This window comes from Strix aluco, chromosome Z (genome assembly GCF_031877795.1).
Source record: "Strix aluco isolate bStrAlu1 chromosome Z, bStrAlu1.hap1, whole genome shotgun sequence".
Classification (NCBI taxonomy): domain Eukaryota; kingdom Metazoa; phylum Chordata; class Aves; order Strigiformes; family Strigidae; genus Strix; species Strix aluco.
The window spans coordinates 9094553-9116274 of record NC_133971.1 but is presented as its reverse complement, the minus strand read 5'-3'; the positions used below and the strand labels follow the sequence as shown (position 1 = coordinate 9116274).

The window sequence follows — 21722 nt, the reverse complement described above, 5'->3', positions numbered from 1 at the left end:
TACCTGAGCCCATCAGCTAAAGGACTCTGCTATTCTGCCATGTGGGAGTGGGGTACAGCCTTCAGCGTCTAGGAACTAGTGAGGTGATAGCAGAGGGTGTTGAGGCCTTTGTTGCTTTTCCACTGTGTAAGCACTATGCTGCGTATTTGTTGCAGCCATGTGCAAATCACCACTGGCCTTTCCTCTTCACTTGTTTTTGCCCATATCACGATCTTCTCTGACCTTAGAAGAGGAGCCTCCTTTGATTCCACCAGCAGCCGTCAGACACAGCGACAGTATCTTGGGGATGTTCACTGCTCTGGCAGTGCAGACAGCACCTTAGATGCTTGATAGCTGAGCGCAAGCAAAGGGTCTGCGTAGCAAGGTCTGTGTGTGCTGGCGTTTGGAGAAGCAGCTGGCGTATGGATCGCAGGTTTCCTCAATTTCTTGGCGTTTCACTCGAAGGGGAAAGCGAAGGTGGTGAGTTTGAGAGTCCCTCTGAAGTGTCGGCATCTCCTATAGACAGCCGAGATATTTTGGTTCTGTAAAGATTTGATTTGAACGCTGGTTTCTCCAGAGGTATTACACACATAAAATTCTCTGCCACTGCAGTTTACCATTAAGGTGATTCCTTTCGGGGAAGAAAGTTGAGTGGAAAGTGCACTTGTTCTAGAGAAACAATCTTGAATTAGAAGAACAGTGATCTCTGCTAGCTAACAGCTGAAGAAGGAAAACACCTTTTGTGGTAGGTGTTGGTTCAGAAAGTCTCTTGTGTCAGAAAGAGCTGCCAGGAGGGTATTGCCCAAAGTCAGTGGGATATGCCTCCTGAAGTAGTTCTTTTTTTTGTCTTTACAATACTACCTTCGTTTTATAGGTAATATTTATTTTACAGGAAGTGCTGAAGAGGTGTAACTTGTTAATGTTTAAAAAGGGTTTTCTCTGACCTGAATGGAAGTTTCTACAGATGAATGTGTTGTATCTTTGTTTATGAATAGCTGTAAATAGAGAGCAGAAACACTTATTTTTCTCTTGATAGAGGAAGAGAATTAACCTCTTTAATCTTTGCATTGTTCTTTAGTTATATTTTGGGTGGGGGTGGGGACCCAAGCCCTTGGACAGCTGATGTTGTGTAGCACTGGTATTTGTTCTAGATGCATTATGGCTCGAACATGGCTCTGAGACTGGTTGTGGGCATTAAAGCCTGATCCTAATACCCCCGATGCACTATCTCTTACCATGCTGAGGAGTCTTTGTCATTCATTCATTCATTCATTCATTCATTTCATGCAAAGATCGCATCTAGTTCTGATTGCTTGCAGGGAAGCTCTAAAGAGAGGAATGGATACCGATAATTGCTGAAACACCTCAGGTCTGTGTGAGAACTGGGAGAAATGCTCATATCCATCAGCTTTGTAGTAAGCCCTTGCTGAAGTATTTTCTCGCCTTTTTACATGATAGCATGATGTTCAACTTCATGCGGAAACTTAACATCTGTCAAAAAATAGTCACTTTGAATTGTAAACTTGAGCCCACAGCAGGGAACTCTCAGCTGGCCAGCTTCATCGAGCTGGTCTCCGGTGCCTGAGGAGGCAGAGGCTCACCCCTTCAGCTGGCAAGGCTCTGGGGAGGTTGTGTCGGTGTGCTTGTTTTTAACCCGTTCTTGACAGGGCCCATTGTTTGAAGGGAAACAAAAGATAACATTAATAATAAATAATTCTGTTAGAATGTAAAACACAAGTAAGTTATGTTGATCCTTTTAATAATTGCTCCGTTGCTGGCAGTGTGGCTAGGCAGTGCATCCAGACATGGATAACCACTGTTGTCTGGGTGGAGATGTGCTCTTGCGGAGACCTGCTGTCTCCTGGAGCTGACCAAGGACAATGCTGTTTGTTCTGCTGCTGTTTGTTCTCAGTCACTGTTTTCCCACAGTCTGTGTGTTCCCATAGTCCTTACACTGAAATGAGGAAGGAGAAATTGAAAAAATGTTCAGTTACAACTGTTGGGGGGAAGTGGAGGGAAGAATGGTGGTCTTCGTGTGCCTGTAAATTTACCCATAAGTGCGTAAGTGCCCATAAGTTGCCCATAAGTCCCCATAAGTGCAAGTATGCTTTTTGTTAAACTACTGCTTCCTTCCCTTGAGGGACGACCAGCAGGTTCTTAATGTTTCTGGGGACTGTTGCGTAATGTATAGGGATAACGACACTGAATACGCTCTACAGTCTGGACAAATACAATTTGTTGCAGTGATCCTAGAAAGCAATCGGTACTGTTAAGCAGAACTTTTTGTTCATGAATCATCTTCTTAACGCTTGACTTAGGTTTTGGTGATTGGTATACTGTATCTGTGTCACTTGAGCGTGATGCTGCTGAAATGCAGATTCTTGTCTAAACTTTAGGCTCCAGAGGCTTATGCAGGGCTTTCTAGTGGGCATGAGATCTTTCTGCATGTGCCATGCTGTATGAAGTGGGCTCTGCTGTGACGCTCTACGTTCTCTCACCTGACTTCTTTTGCACGTGGTCCTCCTGGCTGTGCCGTGTATTTCGAGGTCGCCTGCCTGAGCAGCACAGTAAGAGAAGAGCTCAGCTCTGAAGCGCAGGGCTGCGATCTTCTAGCAGCAAAACTGCGCTGATCTTGCTGCTGTGAGAATTGTCCTCGATGTGGCGTCCGCATGTGTGTAACAGTATCTCTGAATTGTCTGCTTTTGCTTTAGGGTTTCTTTCGATGCCCACAATTTCTTGAGGCAAAAGCCAGGAAGTAAAATTAATTTTTTGAGGCATAAATAATGTGATTAGGCGTTTAGATGTTTCTGTGGTATGTGATCTGCACCCCGTGTTGGTCATGGCCGCAGGAAGAACCTACTGGCCAAATGCTTGGTTCATAACTGTGCTGTGCAAATCTTGTTATCATGTCGTGGTCTGAGGTGGAATGTAGCTGCTGACTGAAGGTCTCTCGGACAGGCTGGGTCTAAAGTGAGAGCGTAGGCACAGATCTGGAACTGTTACTCTGCAGCTCAGCGACTTGTTGTTTATTTGTAGTCATGTAGAAGTCTTTTGTATTATTCACTAAGCAAGAGACTAACGTGTAGACTGCCCCACCTCTTTCCTGGGACTGTAACTTTATAGATGGATTCTTTTTTTAAAATTATATGAGAATTCATTCCATTTCTCCTTTTATGTACCCCATCAATGAAGCACACAGGAAGATAAAAGTATTAATTGCCTTCAACAACTTAGATGGAGAATAAATAGGTTTTCATATTGCTAGTTTCATACTGTACATACTGTACTGTAATGATCAGCCCTCGAGTGCCCCCCAGTGTGAAGTGTGGAACTTGAAAAAGATTAGAAAAGAAATCTCGGTGCTGTTCAGCCTCTACGTCCAGCTGTGCAGCTTTCCCAAAAGCATACAGTAGACTTTCAGCCTAGTGAGTATTTCTTGACTGAGAGCAGATAAAAGCCTCCAGTCTCCTGGGAGAGGACAGAGCATAGAAAATGCTGGCTGCAGAGTCACTGGTGGATTCCCTTTAATGCTGGCCTGACACCTGTGAGAATCTTTAAAGTAGCGATAGGGAGAATCTAATTCCAGTGAAGCAGTGTTCGTTCTTGGTAAAGGGATTTCCTGCAACCAGTTCACTGCAACTGTAGAAACCCCTACCTTTTCTAATCTTTGATGGAAAGGGAGAACAGACTTTTCTGAGTTCATGGTAAATCCCAGAGCTGATAGTGAATGCTGAACACATTGAACGCAGGAGGAGAGAGACTCTTTGGAACTTGTTTCCAGGAAAGCATTCTCTAAAGCAGAGTAACATCCTCACTAAGCCACTTAATAGCGAAAGCGGTGCTCAGAGGAGTGTGGCGGTGAATGTCCTTGGGGGTGGGAGGAAAAAGGCTGAAGCAATGTAAGTTAAGTTCCTGAATCTTTTGTAAAGTGATTATTGTCTCTGATCACAGCCCTCTCTTAGGAAATTGGAAACAAAATCAAGTGTACTTCTTTTGCACTGCCAAAAGAAGAAAACAAAACTTTTGGTAATACTAAACAGGAGTGGAAACGGTACAGAACGACTGTTCTGTAGGCAGCTAAAACTGTGGATAATACGACAAAGATGAAAGGCTACTTTAGAACTAGAGCTTTACTGTAAAAGACAAGTGTTGGGTGAAAGTCACTAGGAAAGCGAGCACGCTACTTAAATTTGAACAGGATTTGATACGGAGCCCGGTTCAGACTGAAGTGGTACACGTTGACCCTGAACTAGTTCTTCAAGCTCTGCTGGAAAACTTGTTGCTCTTCTTTTTGCTTTTCCTTCCCATTTGGCAACAGCTAAGATGGAGCAACAGGAAAGATTTCTTTGAAGGTGCTTTTGTTTTTTGATGTAAGGAGATCTTTGTTTATTTTGGAACGCTCCCTCCGTGGAGGGGTAACATGCAATGTGCTTCAAACTGTTTGTGAAGGAATTTAGGGAGTAAAACACATTTTAACAATATCCATGTGGGCTAAGTCACATCACACTAAAATAAATAATGGGTGATAAAGCACAAGGTGTTCAGTGTGACCATTCACAAATAGCCTATTCAATGTCGTGCTTTACAAAACACTGAGTTTCCCATTCTTCCTGTTGCTAATTTTATAGATCTTGTCACTATGAGCTAGATTCTCAGCTGGTGAAAACCTGCGTATGTAATCAAACTCGCACAGTTTAATTGTAGCCACCTCAAGTACCTCTATAGCGCTGTGAAGACAGTAACTTTTTAAGTAGCAAGGCGTCTGCCAGTAGTGAATGCCACTAATGCAATGCATGAAAACTTAGTTTGCAAGCAGTATTGCTCGAGAAGGATGATTCCTCCCTCCCTGCTTCATGCAAAAGGGAAGGATGTGAGGTGAATATAGTCTCCTAAAATTTCTCAAGGAGCTGCATGGGTAGTTAGACACACAATGACTCTTTTATTTAAGACAACTTGGCTTTAATAGGAGGTATTAAGGCCTTCGGTTAAGGCCTTTACAGTAGCTTGTCCGGTCTGATGGTGGTCTGCGGCGCGGGACCTCTGAAGTAGCGCTAACCTCCAGCGGCAACACGTACACGGCCTCTAAACCAGAAGATGCGCGCGATGGCAAAAGGGGACAGGGGGGAAATCAGTTAGCTGCACCGGGTCTCAGTTCTACAGTGACAGCACTGCGGGTGATCGCCAGCCGTCGAGACGGTTGTAGCAGCGCGGCTTGTCCCGTCCTGGCGGTTAACGTCAGACCCGGGCACACAGTTTAGGTAAAAAGCCAACAACTGCCAAACTGGGTCCCAACATCAGGATCTTCCCACCGTTTTAATCTGAGCAGCAGCTCTGTCTCTAGGTTGAAAGCTGGGCCCCCAGCGCACGGGCAGCAGAACTGCAGTGAAATTAACAGCCCCTGCGTGCGCAGGCTGGGGACCGAATGCAGTTGTTACACCCAGATGAACTCGGTTCTTAACAGGGAGCAAGACATCTGCCCTTCATTTCGCCACTTGAAATGCAGAGGGAAAACAGCTGTGCTAATCCAAGGGACCCAGAGTCAGCCTGGTCTCCCGTCGGTAGCACCACTATCGCTGGCAGGCAGCAGAAAGGGATGCGCCTTCCTCGCTATGCCGTCTTCACAAACACGTATCGTCTCTGAACGCAGAAATTTAAGGCAAAAATTCCATCGCTCCCATTTACCTGAACGCGTGTTTTCTGGCAGTCAGACGTTTTCTGGTTTACAGTGATAATACAACAGTTTTTTCTGTCTATCAGCAATACTACCAAAACTTTGGCAAAAGGTCCAAAATCAGATTTGTAAACATAATGCTTCCCTCTTCAATTGGCAATGCGTTGAAAAGACAAACACAGTAAGACACACAAAGATTTTGCTCAGTTTTGACCAAATAACCTGTGTTTTCACCTGATAAAGTAAGCAATGGCTTGCATCAAAATAAACAAAAAAACTTCATGAAAAGAAAGCTTGTGCTGTTTGGTGATCACATCATTTTACAGTTAAATACATCTCCTCTTTGTTGTCTTCTTGGCACCCAGGACAAAAATCTTTAAATACCTATTTCATGCAGGCAATAGCTTCTTTGCATATCTCTCTTCAAAAAATACTTTAAGTAGTATATAAATAGGTAACCTACATGTCTAATTCCATAATCTTGCCCCCAAACTATATATCTGTTTCATTTTGGTAAAGTATCAATTTCGCCAGTATTATTAAAGCTGACAAATGACCGAAATGGAAATGCTCTCACCTTCCAGAACACAAGTAGCAATTCTGTAGGAAAAAGCCTACAGCAACACTCGTCAGTTGTTTTAACCTGAGCGTTTGGCCTACTTAGAGCAGCAGCTTGGTTTTTTCCCCATCGCACGCGCTCACACCCACACATTCTCGCACACACGCGGTACAAGCACACGCTTCCAGACACCGATAGGCCACGTAGTGCTTCCCAGGTGCTTCAGCAAAGCGGGAAGCAGTGCAGCTCATGATTTAACTACACTAAATATACACAACCAAACACCTTAAGGCAACCAGCCACTGCAACGGGGAGTTTAAATTGCAGGGGCGAGTTTCTTTTGTCACAAAATGCCCTGTATACTGCACATCTACGTGCCTCTTTAACCCTCCAAAACAATGTGATTTTTTTGTTTTCTGCTAATTTCTAAACCTTCTACCATTTAAGGCAAAGAGTTTGCATTAACAAGAAAGGTCGGAAAACAGCCTTACATCTATCCATCAGCATTTCAGTTTGCTACAACTTTTTCTTAATATGCGCACAACGTCATAGTAAAGGTACTGGCTCCCCAGTTATCTACTGCTAAAACTAATTCAATGGACACACAAAAATCTTGAAGAAAAGAAGGGACCAGAAAAAGCAGCTTTAAATACACATGTAAGCAACATCAACAACAATAAAAGTAGTTAACTCTGCTAATACGGAAACTTCTGTAACAAAAAAGTTCAATGCTACCTTTTAGAATCTTAGAGAAACTAATCTTAAGTTTTAAATAAATAAGCTTCTGTCCATTCACGTGTCCTGGTCGAAGCAGGAGACTAGTGCTAGAACTCTTGTTGCTGTTTGTCAAATTCCCCTACTAGTTTCTTAATGTGGGACAGCTTGCTGTGGAGATACTGGCATCTACACTTCTTTTCAAAGTAGCTGGGGCTAGACTGTAAAGATAAGATAAAAAGAAAATCATGGCATGAAAACGTTTCTGCAGAGTTGAATATTTCATGTCCTTTGCTTAAAAATACCCTTGAGCCAGGCTCAGTGATTACTACCTCCCACAAATCTGGTGTTACACATACCTCTTTCAACTTTCGGTACTCTTCTAAGACTTCCTCACAAAGCATCTTCAAGGAAAAAACAAACAAACAAACAAACATGAAGACAACATGAAGAACATTTCACTACTACCAGAAAATGCAAAAATAACCTCCCATCCCCCCACATCACCCCAAATATGCAATTAAACATGTAAATAGGCAACAGAAGGGGCATGTGTTTGACGATTCCCTTTGACAAGTCGCTCACGCTGCTGTCTGTTCGCAGACAGCTCAGACAGGTGGAGTTTGAGGGCTGAACAACTTTTTGCAGGGTTTTTTCAAGCTTCAAAAATCCAGGCTAGCCCACACAGGGTCTGAGGATGTATGCCCATTCTAAAAGGTTTCCCTTTGTCTAGTTGAGCAGTACCAGGGATTTTAAAATACTCCTTCTGCTCACAAATACACTTGCAATCTGACCAAAAACTAAAAAAACGCCAGCCAAGAATCCTCAGCGTGCACACAGAATTAAAGAATTCTGGTACTGAACATGAGGAATTTGTATGTCCAAATCAGAGAAGTCTGAGTGGAAGGCCAGAGTATCAGTTTTTGAACACCCTTCTCTGCTAGAATCATAGCTAGCATCAGGAAGATGGGTAACCTGTGGCTGCAGGTTTAGTTAAGTGTATAAAACCATGGGAAACAGAGGGTCAGGAAAGCTTTGGCATTACAGCTGCTGGTTTCCACCCGCTACCAATCCTCTCACCGGTCTGTGTAACAGCACCGCAGCACCCCCACGCCTCAACAGCGAAGCATGAGCCAGTCTGGCAGTTCCAGCCCTGCGACCGGTTACTCAGTCTCAGATGTTCGTTTTAAAACCACGCCCATATAATTTAACAGATATATATACTGAAAGGTCTGCCTGTGCTGAAAATGTGGGCTTTTGGAAGGGATAAGAGGGAGATGAAACACAATCCTGACACTTTTATCCTTCTTTACCTTATATTCTTTGGAACCTGGAGAAAGCATGTGCCGTTGTGCATCAAGACTCCTGAATTGCTGGCTGATACTCTCCATCTGAGCATACAAGTTCCTGTATTCATCATACTCTGCACAGAAGTCATTCTTGTAACGCTGGCGTTGCTCGTATGAGACTATGGCTGTGTATTTTCTGGTGCAAAAATAAGCACACATGCAGTTTCACACCAAGGACATAATGAATATCAAGCACAGACACCCAAGCTTTAAGTCAGTTAACTACGTGACTGACTGCTTCTACAAGTAAGCACACGTGCTCCAAGGGAAAGCGTTTAGGTAATGACAGAAATCTACCATATTTCTGTGAGAGCTGTTTGCTAATATTTTACTTCTTAGAGTGTCATTCACAAGGTGCACAAGGAAGGCGTAGCATACTTAGAAAACATAAGCAATCATTCAAATATAGAAGGATCAATAAATGCATCAGCTTCAGAGAGAGAAGAGAAACTGCTAGATTATAATCTCTTTCTATGAAGGGAGAAGTTAATTAGATTATATTTACTTTTGAAAATTCATTTCCATTACATTTTTGGAAGGGACTACATTTACAGTGTTGGATGCAGTCAGATAGGCACCAATGTAGCCAAAACCCTAACAGCCAAGCATAGTTAATGATAACATTTTATTATTTTAGGGAACACCAGTTCCATTGCTGTCCACTCAACTAAGGCACTTGCAATACAGCAACACAAACAAACTGCAGAGAGGTCTGAAACAAAAAGAAACCCCATCACATCACCTCCTAAGGAGGGAAAAACCCTTAAATGCTTAAAGCCACTGAAGCGGTTGAAACTTTCTTCATTCCCCTCTCCCTCAAATCACCAGGAGCAGATTTAACAAGGTCATTATGCAAATCCAAGATGAAGCGGGAATGCGAGTAATAGATAGGACTTCCCACCGCTGTCACACCAGTGCTTCTGGTCCTCCTAGCCTAAAGACCCTGTTCTCTTTGGGTGACACAGGCACCTCCACACGGGGACAAATCCTTCAAACCACCTTTAGATTAATTTTAACGAGCAGTAAAACTTTAACAACTTGAAAGTCTGCACCAATGCAGATGACAACTTTGCTCAGTGATGTATCCCAGGCCAGAGGCACCTGGTTAGAGTGCTGGATGGTTTTTAAAAGAAAACTACAGGTGCCCCCCAGCATTTTGGGAAGGACCTGTGAAGCTTGTGCACAGTTACATCCCACAGCAGGAGTTGAGCACAGGAGTAGAGCCCAGCAGAGCACTCGCAATGTAGGCGTGTGCAGAGGCAAGAAATGGGGATAGAAGTGGGGAGAAAGGTGAATCTGTTTGGTTTGTCTAGCTCTTCCTTAAGCTTTGCCTAAAAAGCTTGAGTTCCTTTACTCTCAGCATCTTTCTTTAGACTAAGATGGAAAGTATCTTTATGCTAACGCTGTGATTATACTCATGAATTATAGAGCACTTAGACAGGAAGAGAAATTGAAATAAACTACCAAAGTCCTTTAAACTGGATCAAACTGTAGGTGCTCCCAGGTTTCAATCTTTCTGTAGTGATCAGTCTGAAACAGCACACCCTAATTTTTTTCCAGGACACTGTGGCCAGTAGATTATCTGTGAGATTGCTCCAGATGTTGCTCCTTTCACAGGGAAGTCTTTGTTAAGGTTTTTAATCCCAGTCAGAACTAAACCAACTTCATGAAACCTTGCATGAAGGTTTCTTTGGGGTTTTTGGGTTTTGGTTGGTTGGTTGGTTGGTTGGTCTTTTGGTGGTGGTGGGTTTGTGTTGGCTTTTTTTTTAAACTTTTAACAGTGGCTATTGGCATCCAACTTTAATACTAGATTACATCAAATAACCTTTCTCCTCAGTATCCCTGCCCTCAGCTGACTGGGAAGCAGACAGCGGGGAGCTGGATCGCTTCATTGGCACCCAGCAGAGGCCGAGAATTAAACATCGGTTTGAGTTCTCAGCCTAACACGTGAAGCACTAAACTGCTTCCCTGCAGGGCCAGACTTATTTCAGTCTTTCCGTGGAGCATCACTTAACAGAGTAAGTGAGACGCACAGCGCTGCCATGCCGTCTGCTTCAGCACAGGCAGAAGATGCTCCGAAGTTCAAGCGCTAGGCGGAGGCCTGACCTCCCTTGCTGATGTTACTCCTCTGACAGAAGCTGCTGAACTTGGCAATTCGCAGCGTTTTAACACACTTCTCCCTCTCTCCTGCACCGCAGACACGACCATGGGCTCAGCGCCGCTGCTGCGGCTGACGCTGGGCAATTGCGCTGCTAGGAAGTGTCGGGCTCGTCCTGGCTTTACCTGTCGGGGTGCTCGTTCCAACTCTGAGCACCGAAGGCCCCTCAAAACCTTCTCAAACTCATCCTTCCAACCGAGGAAAGAGCTTTAGACTGCTCCCCACTGTGCCCATCCTCCCCCCAAAAAGCCCATTTTATTAGAAATTCAGGTGGCGCTGACCACGTTATTCCACAATTATTCCGCTGCGGCCTCCTTCAACTTTCGCATTTTTAAAAAAAGGCCACCAGTAAAACAGTGGGGGAAAAGCCCAGACACTGGGCATTTGCAGAAGCTATTTCCCTGTTTTGCAACGGTAAAGACAAATCCTCCTCCTAGGAAAGTTTTGATACTGTCAAAAACTATTTAGGCAACCAAATGATTCTGGTATTAGAGGTATTTCATTTTAAAGCAAGTTCTTTAACACTTGTCACGGATGAAAAGCTTCTTTATAGAGGAGGTAAATTTCAGCTTTTTGGAAATGTCAATCTGATGTTTGACAACTTGTTCAGGAGCCAAAAGTAAACTCACCAGGAAGCCCTTCTGTAGTTTTACAGACTGCAACATGGCAGTCACTGTAGGTATGTTACCTTTCACATGCAAGTTTAATGTCTTTTTATCTTGCTTTGTAGTCAAAATTAAGCAGGTAAAAGTTAAAATCTGAACTGAGGTTCTCCTGTTTTCTCTAGCTCTTTGGTCTGCATTTCTGCGGTGAAATTGGATATTTTGCTGCAGCTTCAAGTTAGCCAGTGACCATTTTACATCAAAGCTTTAGAAATAACTTTGACGGTTAACTCCCGTTAGCTCACATATAGGCTTTGTAACTCTGGACTTTAAAGTCTGCTACCTTCCCTCCCCACTTTCCACCTTAGAATGCACTAAGCAGTGAAAGTGCAGGAAAGGTGTTCAAATTTATGGATTCCAGCATTCAGCTTTCCTCCTGTTTTGCCTTGCCTCTAAAAAGAAAACAGCGCAGGTTCATGTTCCTTTCTTATGGTGTTCTTGAAGAAGAAGGAAATTAAATGGTTTACGTCTTCTTCTAAAGGGTATTAAAAATACTTTTTATGGCTTCTTTTCGCACCGCAATAATTAAGGGACACCCTCAGAGTGTAAAACTTGCAGGTAGTTGAATGAGGCAGCTGGGTGACTTGAAGGAACTTGTCATTATTCTAAAACTACATTTTGGTCAATTCTCAATTTTGTAGCTAAACGAGAGTTTTTATAGGTGATTTTCCATCTGCTTCAATGAGTGGCAAGAAAGTTAATTGTTATTTTACTCACGTGAAGTAGTCTGGTGGTTGGCTTGCTGAAGGAGAACCTGTGGAGGCAGTGCAAGTTTCTTCAACTCCTACAGAAAAGCAGAATTTTGACACTTGCGGTAAACAGATTTTTAATATAGCCAAACAATACCAGCTTAATGGGCTTGAAAACATCCTTTAGAGTTTTATTCTCACAGTAAATTACTTGGAATAAGCTCTGTAAGTTAATAATAGGGCTCACATGACCTTCTCCATAGTAGGCAGTACCGGGCTTTAGAAAGAGGGCACGGCTACTTTATTCTACAGGTTCTGCGCTACCGCAGTATTAACCCAAGGTCAGCTTTTCTTATTTGAAGACACGATGTGGCGTCTGCACAGCCGTTCAAATTATGCAGCAACAGATGTGGCTGCACAAAAGACAACAGCTTGAGATGTATCTGTATCTATGTAGATATAGATGTATCTCAACGTCCAGGTTCCAGCAAGAAATAGAGCAGAAAGCTGAAGTTCTTTTCATGCCATGTTTTTATCCCTCCTTCCCTGCCAATTACAGATATCCAAGGTCAGATTTAATTTCAGCACTCTAAGCAGGAAAGTCAGGAGCATTGTATATAGCTTCCCGGCATTCAGGCTTCAATGACCTGCAACAAAGACTTGCTCCTCATTAACGTGGCAAAACTGGCTTTGAAAGTTATTTGCACTTGTAAATTGCTCTTTTGCTCTTTTAAACGGCATTATGAGAGCACGGTACACTTAATCTCTAGTCCCTCTTTTTAAAGGAATATTTCAGGAGCCTCCCGACTTTTTGATAAATAAGAAAAATAGCTGCCATAAGGAAAAGTTAGCTGGAACACGGAGGAACACTCAAGATCTTGGTAATCTCTCTCTGCTTTTCATCTGGGGTCTTGCAGTTAAAAAACACACAGTCCTATATATTCTTTGTTTGCTTCCACTGCCACTGCTTAAACACAGTATTTCTGCTAAAGCTCAACTGTTCTTGCAATCTCTAAGCTCTCCGAGCTTTAGGTCATGGGGAAAAAAGAACTATCATGTGATGTTCTACTCTATTCTTTTACTTTTAGTATTAAAATTATTACGCAGTACAGCAGTAGAAAAAGTGGTGTAAAAATGGGAGCAACATTTGAGAGAAATGCAAACAGCAATATTAATGGTCGCGGTATGTACAATACAACTTAGGTGAACAGTTTCACTGCGAGCGCTTCATTTCCAAAAATTCAGGTGTGTTTGTTGACATGGCTCAGTGTAAGCACCAACTTGAAATGCAGTGCAGATTTTTGCTTCCCTAGCTGTTCAGAATTTCGTTACTGGCATCTGCAGAAAGACCCTCACCTGTATATAAATTCATAGATATCTGAAAGCACAAATATTTGCAAAGAAATCCCAAGCCACGTGGGCACTGTGTAGTATGTCCAGGAGAATTCTTAAAAATGAACCAAATTCTAGATAAGCTTCCAGCAGAACAGCTTCTGCTTTTTGATGTTGTTCTGTTTGAACTAACATTTACAAGGTAATACAACAGCGGAAAACCAATATGGATTCTTCATGACCATAAAGTAGGGATAATGACAAAGCCAAGTGAAAAAATAGACCATTTGTGTTTCCAGTCCCTCGTTTTACAGGTCTCTTTGCACCACGGTTACCCATACAGGAGTTAGGAAAAGCAGCCTATTAATACCTTCACCCGAATCCAAACAGGAGGATGTACTCAGCTCGGCAGTTTCTTCTTTTCTGAGGTTTTTCTCCTCCATGCTCACACTCACAGTGTGCTGCATCTTGCCTTCATGCTTCTCCTTACGCTTCTTGCCTGTGGACTTAGGAGGCTTCACCTGCACCCCGGCAGGCTCTGGGATCCCCAAAGAACTCCAAGAGGTGTATTTTTGTTGCTGGTCCTCACAGGCCTTAGTGCTATTAGGACTGAAGCTGTCCATGGGCAGGTTTTGTGTCCCCTGCCCCTCAGGGGTGCTGGGGGAGGTGGAGCTGGCAGGTTTTGGCAGGTTGGAAGCGTGAAGGCGCGCCCCTGGCAGCGGGTGAGGAGCGGGAATGGAGGTGGTCGTGGGGCGGGGAGACGGCGGAGGGGCGGCAGCAGCTTTCTCCCTGAAGGCAGACAAGCGCTCTCTGAGCGGGGACGGGATTCCACTGCCCAGGCGAGAGATCCTCTTCTTTTTGTTCAGAGGACCGATGAAAGAGGAATCCAAGACCCTTTTCTGTGATAATAAAGAAAAAAGCCCGTAAAAACCAGCAGAACTAAGTTTTGCTCCCGTTCTGGAAAAGGAACAGTTCTGAACTGGCAATTGTTGAAAACACATCTTTCTTCTCCAAAACTAGCTGTCAAACGAGGAAGTACTGCAGCTAAATACATGGTTTCTTTCATCCTTGGTTTCTAATTTTATGATTAACAAGTCGTTCTTCAAACCTACAGCTAAAAGGCTTTGGGAGAAAGACACTCTCTTCAGCAGCTCTAGCAAAGGCTTCCCCAAAACGAGGAGGTCAGGTTGGTACCGTTTAGGCACCGATTTCCGTTCGGACACACCAGGTGAAGAGTCAGCTTTTGCTGGCACACAGCCACGCGATGTCCTAAAGCGGCCCTGAGAAGCACGCAGCGGCATGCTTCTCAGAGCGTGTGATGTGCAAAGCCGATAAGAACGGGTAAACCCCCCAGTTTTGCTGCAGTTGTTGTCCCAGCTGCTCTCCAGCTGGTTCACATCCTCTCCTCTAGCAAGCGCACGCTGCTCACGTCGATGTACAAGCGGCAGCTTGGGCCGGGAGCCCCAGGCACGGCTCTGTGCCACCCTGTTGGAATAAATCTGGGTTCTGTGGGTAGGGAGGCAGGTGGGAAGAGGTCCCTGGGACCTGCACCATTTCGTGCTCTGAAAGAAAGTTAGGGAAACACAGAGGTGTGCCCTCCCTCCTCTGTGTAAATGTAAATAGCTCAGTGGTGAAAGGCTTTCTGTGCTTCCCATCTTATCTTAAGTATTTTAATAAACATTCTGAAATACAGAACACTAAATGTAGCAGCCCTTAAAGCTACGTGACTAAGTTTTTTTGCAGTCCTTGACAGTGCAACCGCCTTTAAAAGGAAGAAACGTCCAATCAAAGAGAAATGCTTCAGTTTTTCATGTGTTTAAGACAATATTAGTGCTTCACATCACAACTTTTACATCAGTGTAAAGTGTGATAAATCTTAATACACTGTAAATAATGATAAAAAAAGTACAAAATACCTGAGCATTTGATGGGCCATCTTTACTGGGAGTTACAGGAGATCCCGAATGACTGGTGCTGGGGGCATCCTCAGATGAATTTAATTTTCTGTAAGCATGACCCAACATTTCAGGTTACAAGGCAAAAAATGTCTATGTCATAGCTCTTTCATTATAGGGAAGACAGACATTCATTTCCCAGAACAAGTTTTTTAAATGGCAATTTTCCTTCCCCTAGAGACTGAACTTACCTAGAAAGTATTAACTCCAATGACTGTTTATCGATTTCATTGTATCCAGGCCAATCTTTTTGAATGTCTTTAAACAGATGATCCTTCAGACTGTAAGAATTATCCTTTGTATTCAGGCTGGCTACCTATAGGCAGACATTTAAGAAAATAAATGTTCATGATACCTAAATGCACACTGCAGAAATAAGATTGGTACTGCAAAGTAAAATAAAAGTTGAAAACAGAATCACACACCAGTTTTCCGGGTTTTTTAGATGTGAAGATCCAAGTAGCTCTCATGTAACGAGCACCAATTTTTAAAAATGTGGTCAACTTGGGATGTAGAAATTTGAAGGTAAGAAAATCCCAAACTGCTGCAAACCTCTCTCTGCACCAGGGGTCTGTAATACAGCACTGGGAATCAAGGCAAACTATGCCAAAACTTTAAATATTCACTGCATGAAATATGCTGAGAGGCCTGTTTTGTGGGGGGTTTTGTTTGCCTTTTTTTGTTTGGGGCTTTTTGTTGTTTTGTTTGGTTTTAAGAACTGAAGAACACTATCTCCACATACAAATTCAGATTTGTTCAACTTCAGGAGGACACCTGCTGTTCTTTGGTTGTACACAGCTATACGGCAATGGCAGAGCACAGACTGTGCTTGGAACAACGCCTGTTTTCCATCATCACATTAATGAACGCACTATGTCGTCATTTGTCTTGAGAAACAGAACTGCTTTGCTTTCTCAAGTGCCTGGGCCACAAGAAACTGTATCTGTCTACTGAACAGTTGTACCTGATAACCTAACTAGCGCTAGACAAGTCCTTCTGGTACAAAGATGAATTCTTCATCTATCCCATTAGTTTTAAGCCATATCAAAGTTTTACCAATTGGGAAAAAAGTAACTGTACTCATGTCTAACGATAGTTTAGTGCTGAAATGTTTAAGGGGAGGTGTGCAGGCCAGATGTGCGCTTCCTTCTGCAGACGCAGGGTTCAGTATTGTCACGAGAGGCTTGTGTGCATGCCTCGCTCTATACCTTTGAAAATAAAATGGGCTTATAGCTTCCTTAAGAAAAATGCAAAGTATACTCAAAAGGTTAAAATGAGCTAAAAAGCCCTTGAGATCATTGACACCCAAAGTGCTGGTTTAGACTCCATCACCTGACACCTGTTCAGAGTTTCAGGGAAAACCCCCAAAACTATCTCTCTTTGCCTGACACAAAATGTGGAATAACTACTCATCAACACACCACCACCACTTTTCAGCTCAGCCTATTTTTTTTTCCTCTAAAACATGGCAAATACTGCAAATTCATGCCTGTGTCCACGTCTGTCTGTCCCCATCTAAAAAACCAATTAAAAGTAACAAAGATACCCTTAAACAGTAATTCACTTGTTAAAAACAACTAAAGCTGTATTCTAAGAGAAGCAAATCTGTGCATATCAGATCTTAGCAAGTTCAGGCTGCTGATTTTAGATTTGTACAAAAAAAAAACCTCATTACAGAGCTAAGAAAAACATGAGCAAGGCTTTTCAGGGTGTAGCGTTGCTAACACGACCACTTCTGATGCAAACCAGTACCTTGAGGTACTGGTTCCTTGAGGTTCACACCACATACAGGAAACAGACTCCAGGAAAGTCTCCTTAAACATTGCCAAGCATAATGGGACAAGAGGAAGTTTTTGCACCTTTCACGCTCTAGGGAGCTGAGCTTTTAGAATTTTATAACCAACTTAAAATATAGATTGACTACTTCAATTTGTATGTAAGAACATGGCTGTCATTAAATTGTGTCTGTCTTCGGGGTGGAAAAAAAACAACTACCATCGCACTGGGGAAACAAAACAATAACACTTAACATATTCAAGGAATGAGGTTTTAGAATTCAGTGTAGGATCAACCAAAGCTGTATAAATGTTGAATTTTGCTCACTTTAAGAGGTTCCCAAACACTTTTTTCCTAGACAAGTAGGAAATATTCCTACTTCACCCATTAATACGTGCCTAATTCAGCCACAGTCGGTGGGTACAGGGAGTATTTGAAAAGTAAGGGAGGAGCCACTGCATCTTACGGTACTTTAAGAAGCCTTTTCTGAACTGTTTTTGTAGCAAATTAATAAGTGACGCTCTTGAACACGCAGCTTAAAAGTTTCACCTCTACAACATTATAGACTTACCAATAATTTTGAGGGATGTGATAAAGAAATACAGGTGGAACTTAAAGGAGCACTGGAAAAGCTACTGAATAAAAAAAAGTTTCAAGGAAGGTAAAGACACAGTCCACATGATAGCAAAGAAATAATATGCTCAAAATCGGACCACCACCTTTAGCATTTACGATTTCGCTGGAACACCCTTCCCTTGGTTGCAATTCCGACAGATCCCAAGGGAAGTCAAGCACCACTTACAGGCCACCAGCCACGTTCAAACGAAGTACTAACCCATGCGATTGCAGTTACCAAATTTCTCTCCACATAAACTCGTCACAAAAACCATGAAGTACTATGACAAACTATTTCACACAATTGAGAGAACGCACAGTCAACTTCTCTCAACTAAGCAGTCCAAGTAAAAGAGAGAGGGAAAAAATAAGACATTAGGAGAAACAAAGCTAGAAATAGTTAATACTGCCTGGCATTCTAGCAAAACAAAACCACTCGCCAAGAATTTTTTCATCTGTCTTTCCTTTCCTCACACTGACTTGCAGTTTGGGGCATCTGCATGAAGTTTATTGAAAAACTTCAACAAGAAGCATTAAGTTGTTTACTATTTTCTGATTTAAACACTGAAGTGACACAGCTCAAAATTATTTTGAAAAGAATAGCAGGAAGGAAAAATTTCTGGCACAAACTCTATGATCTCACCTGATGAAGGATCATTCCAAGGCAATTCTTGTCCTTTTGGTAGACACCATCTTTCCGCAAGCGAGTGAGTAACTCTGGTTTCTTGTAATTCTTCAGTGCCAACAAATGAATCACCCTATCCCTGTACGGCCGCCGACAAACCACATTCTGTGTGCAAGTCCTCCCTATTATGTTTGCAGGGTTCATGGGCGTTGATCTCTTCCTCACAGGCACAGGATCTGGAATTTTTTGTGGTGCTTTTCTGACCTGTGCTTTTCTTCCTGAAATAAGGGTAAAAAGAAAAAAAAAAAAAAAAAAAGAGAATGATGTGGGAGATTGGCAGAAGACAAGGAAGTTGTTTTAAAGACTTTACCAAGCCAGATAAACTCTAAAAATGACTTAAGTTAGCATTTCAAGATCTATAAGAATACAGGTAGCAAAGCTGCATCGAGCTGGGCATTAACAAAGAAATATTCAGTATTAAAACAACTGGGGAGTGATGCCGGTAGGAAGGCTTTACTGATTATTTATATACATGGTGCTTTTATTATTTTTCCAGTTTATAAGCTCAAGCACCGAATACTCAAAATCGGGCATTTTTTTCAGGAGAGTACTCCCAAGTGTGATGCAAAGGTCTTCCATATAACTAAAGGATCCCCCGTAAATGCCTAGGGAGAACAAGTCTACACAATTAATCACATCACTGCTTAAAGAAACTACCAACACTTGGTGTTGATCACTTTTGAGCTACCATAACTTACACCACGTTTTAAGCTGAAACGTTCCCCTCGTGTTAAATAACCCCAGGTTTGTCAGCAACAGTACACCCAAAATTTAACAGTTCTTGGGATCAAGGCCGGAGAAGTTTTAAAACATGGCCTGCACAGCATTTTGGATCAAACTCTATAAAAAGATGTGTTTCTCAACTGGAGGAACAATGCAAGTGTGCGCAAGCAACGCATCCAGAATTTAAAAACAACACTACCCGAGCTGAATCTCAGCTTTCCAGAAAAAGACCTGAGCTCCTTGCTCTGCTATCAGGCAGGGAAAAAAAAAAAAAAAAAAAAAAACCCAACAAAAAAACCCAGAAAAGTATCAGAATGTTACAGAAAATCATTGTAGTAAAACCTGTTTGCAATCCAACAGAGGATGTGACACAAAGCAGCTATTTTTTTGAAACCAACAGCTCACGTTTGGTACATGAGGGACACTTAATGAGTATTGGTGAGAAAATCTGGAGCTTGCTCTCTCCATCAGACACACAGAGACTGAGCTGTGCTTAGGTACTGCTTGTCCTCAGGAGTAGCAGGAATTTGTTTCCGTTTTGCAGTGGAGGCCAAACCTTTATAACCTTGGCACCCTGCATGTTCCCTGGACTTTGCCCTTCTGGTTTTCAAGAAGAAAGCTAATCATGCAAATGCACACAGTTCCATTTTTTGAACAGTGTGAACTTAGCAGTTTTAAATTGAATGCATTACAAACATCGGGACAAGTTAATTTCTGTGTAGATACACACACACACACCCCCGGCACAGCTGATGGTGTAACCAGCATTCAAACAAAACACCTCCTGAAGTCATGTCTCTGAATCCCTTAAAAAGAATAACGGAGAACATAACCAAGCATTAACATGATTAACAACCGCAGTTCCTGATTTGTACTGCATGAAGCACGCTGCAGAGTCACCCCCGTGACCTACCAGCAACAAGACCTGTCCTACCTGAGCCTCCTCAACGCCAGTCTGAAACAAAAGTGCCCCCAAATATCCTAACTGTCCTACTGTCAATCTTCAGACCCCATTTATTTAATGTTAAATATTCGCTTAAGATCTATTTAAACCACCAACAGGAATCATGCAGATCATTCACATGTAAAATAGAACTTCCCCAAGGAGAAGTTTTGAAATCCATGAAAGTGGCTCCTCTCACGCTGCCGTTAAAGAGCAGTTTAGACAATACAGGGGAAGCAGTCCCCACTCCATGTCCCTGTATCAACCCGTGCTGAGCTGCCTTAGTGTCAAGACCACACACACTTAGTGTTGTATCTCCAAAAAGCTGTGACAAAGCTGGCTTCAAACGCCCTGCTGAGGCAGAGCAAGCGTTGTACCATCGCTGTCAGGGATGTCCGTGCTGGCGGACGACTGCGGCCGCAGCCAAGTGAGAGCCTGTTTTACGTAATGAAGATGGATGTACCTGGTTCAGCTCGCTGCTGCGGGCAGGACCGCCGCTGCCCGTACCACTGAGTGCCTAGAAAGGGGATGCTCACCTTGCACCTCTCTGCAGCCAGCTCCAGGCTCCTCAGGAAAACGGTACTCAGAGCAGTTTAATAACAAACAATACCACCTAAATGCTTTCTGTTTTGTGGAAAATGATGAAATCCATGTTCCCATGCCAGCATTGCCTTACTTTAACTTTTTTTTTTTTTTTTTTGAAAACCAACCATGGTCTTGTGGTAGCAGTTGCTTACTGATGGCCAAGACATAAATAAAATTTAATCAGCATTAGCAAGTGTGGAAAGCAAAGTTTTTCCTATAAAGCCTATGAACTTGTATATGAGACTTCCTCAGTGTGAATTTTTTTAGATTACAAATTCAGGCTAATGACTTAGCACAGTATTTAGGTCCTCAAAAGTGCTGTCACAAAAACAAAACGTTACGTACTGAACCAGAGAATTTCAGGGCATGGGGTGGTAAAATCCCTCACCTCAGTGGTCAAAATTTCAACCAGTCAAGCGATATGGGAACGAGGAACGACTGGCAGGCTTTCTCGGGGGAAAAAAAGGGCCAATGTCTGAAAGCAGCACGGGCAGACTGTAACATGAGAGCAAGCTACCTACATCAGAGATCTCTGAACACACCGACTTTCCCAAGAATCCTGAAAAAATGAATTACTGAGTTTAAAAACATACAGGCATCTAGTAAAAAATGAAACACCGCCATACCTAAAAATGGCCCATCAGGTTTAATAACCTTTGCACTTCCATTGCGCAACTCCTCTTCTGGCTGGGCCATGCACGCTTTGGTCGTCGGATAGGAATCACTTGTGGCACACACTGTAATTTTGTTCTGTATAAGTCCCAGGCAACTGAGTTGAGAGGCTCCAGAACTATAAAAACATTGGAAAAGGTTGAGCCCAAGCGCTAGTTCACGTTTAGAAGCATGGTTGTATCAGGAACTTTTAAACCTGTCTTAACAGGTGAAGAAAAATCTTTTTTCCAGTCCTGACAGCTAGCTAGGGCGTAAATCTATTCCAAATTGTCTCTGCATGTCCAAATGGTATCAGTTTTACCTGTCCGTGTAGTGTGCTTGAGAGGCAGGCTGCCCGCAGCGTTGGTGGCTCATTGTTGTAATGACTGTTGCCAGGACAACTCGGGCAGTTACACCGGCCCTGTGACGTCAGGTAGGCCCCGCCCCAGGGGCCTTCCACCAGCCGCCCGGCTCTCAGGTGGGCACATCTCTCCTCCCCTCCACCTGAGATCGTTTACACTGGCCTAACTGTCACTGCTCTTAACGAGTACACTGTGTGGCACCCGCCATTGCAATGGCTCTGAACAGAGAGAGGATACTGGCTTTAGCTCACCCAAAAACACTTTAGCCACCCTCAAACTCCCCATCAAGCCTCCAAGAAGGGTCAAGAATCTCG

At 43.0% G+C, this 21722-nt stretch overlaps 1 protein-coding gene across 1 annotated transcript; it reads right to left on the bottom strand.

Annotated features, from left to right (window-relative positions):
• Positions 1 to 7033: 7033 nt before the first annotated feature.
• LOC141918737 (RNA polymerase II elongation factor ELL2-like) lies at positions 7034 to 21421 on the bottom strand. The gene is made up of 10 exons (XM_074813603.1): positions 21369 to 21421; positions 21022 to 21185; positions 18103 to 18362; positions 15260 to 15384; positions 15030 to 15117; positions 13484 to 14012; positions 11810 to 11876; positions 8237 to 8408; positions 7283 to 7327; positions 7034 to 7144 (listed from the first exon to the last, which is right to left on the bottom strand). The coding sequence occupies exons 1-10, from the start codon at positions 21419 to 21421 to the stop codon at positions 7034 to 7036; spliced, it is 1614 nt and encodes a 537-aa protein (XP_074669704.1).
• Positions 21422 to 21722: the final 301 nt, after the last annotated feature.

Excerpts from the sequence above, each read along its gene's own strand:
- LOC141918737 (XM_074813603.1), bottom strand. The coding sequence starts at position 21,421 with ATGAGCCACCAACGCTGCGGGCAGCCTGCCTCTCAAGCACACTACACG. Across the intron at positions 15,118-15,259 it reads TTGGAGTTAATACTTTCTAG|AAAATTAAATTCATCTGAGG; the intron begins GTAAGTTCAGTC and ends TCATGCTTACAG. Across the intron at positions 7,328-8,236 it reads CAGGTTCCAAAGAATATAAG|ATGCTTTGTGAGGAAGTCTT; the intron begins GTAAAGAAGGAT and ends TTTTCCTTGAAG.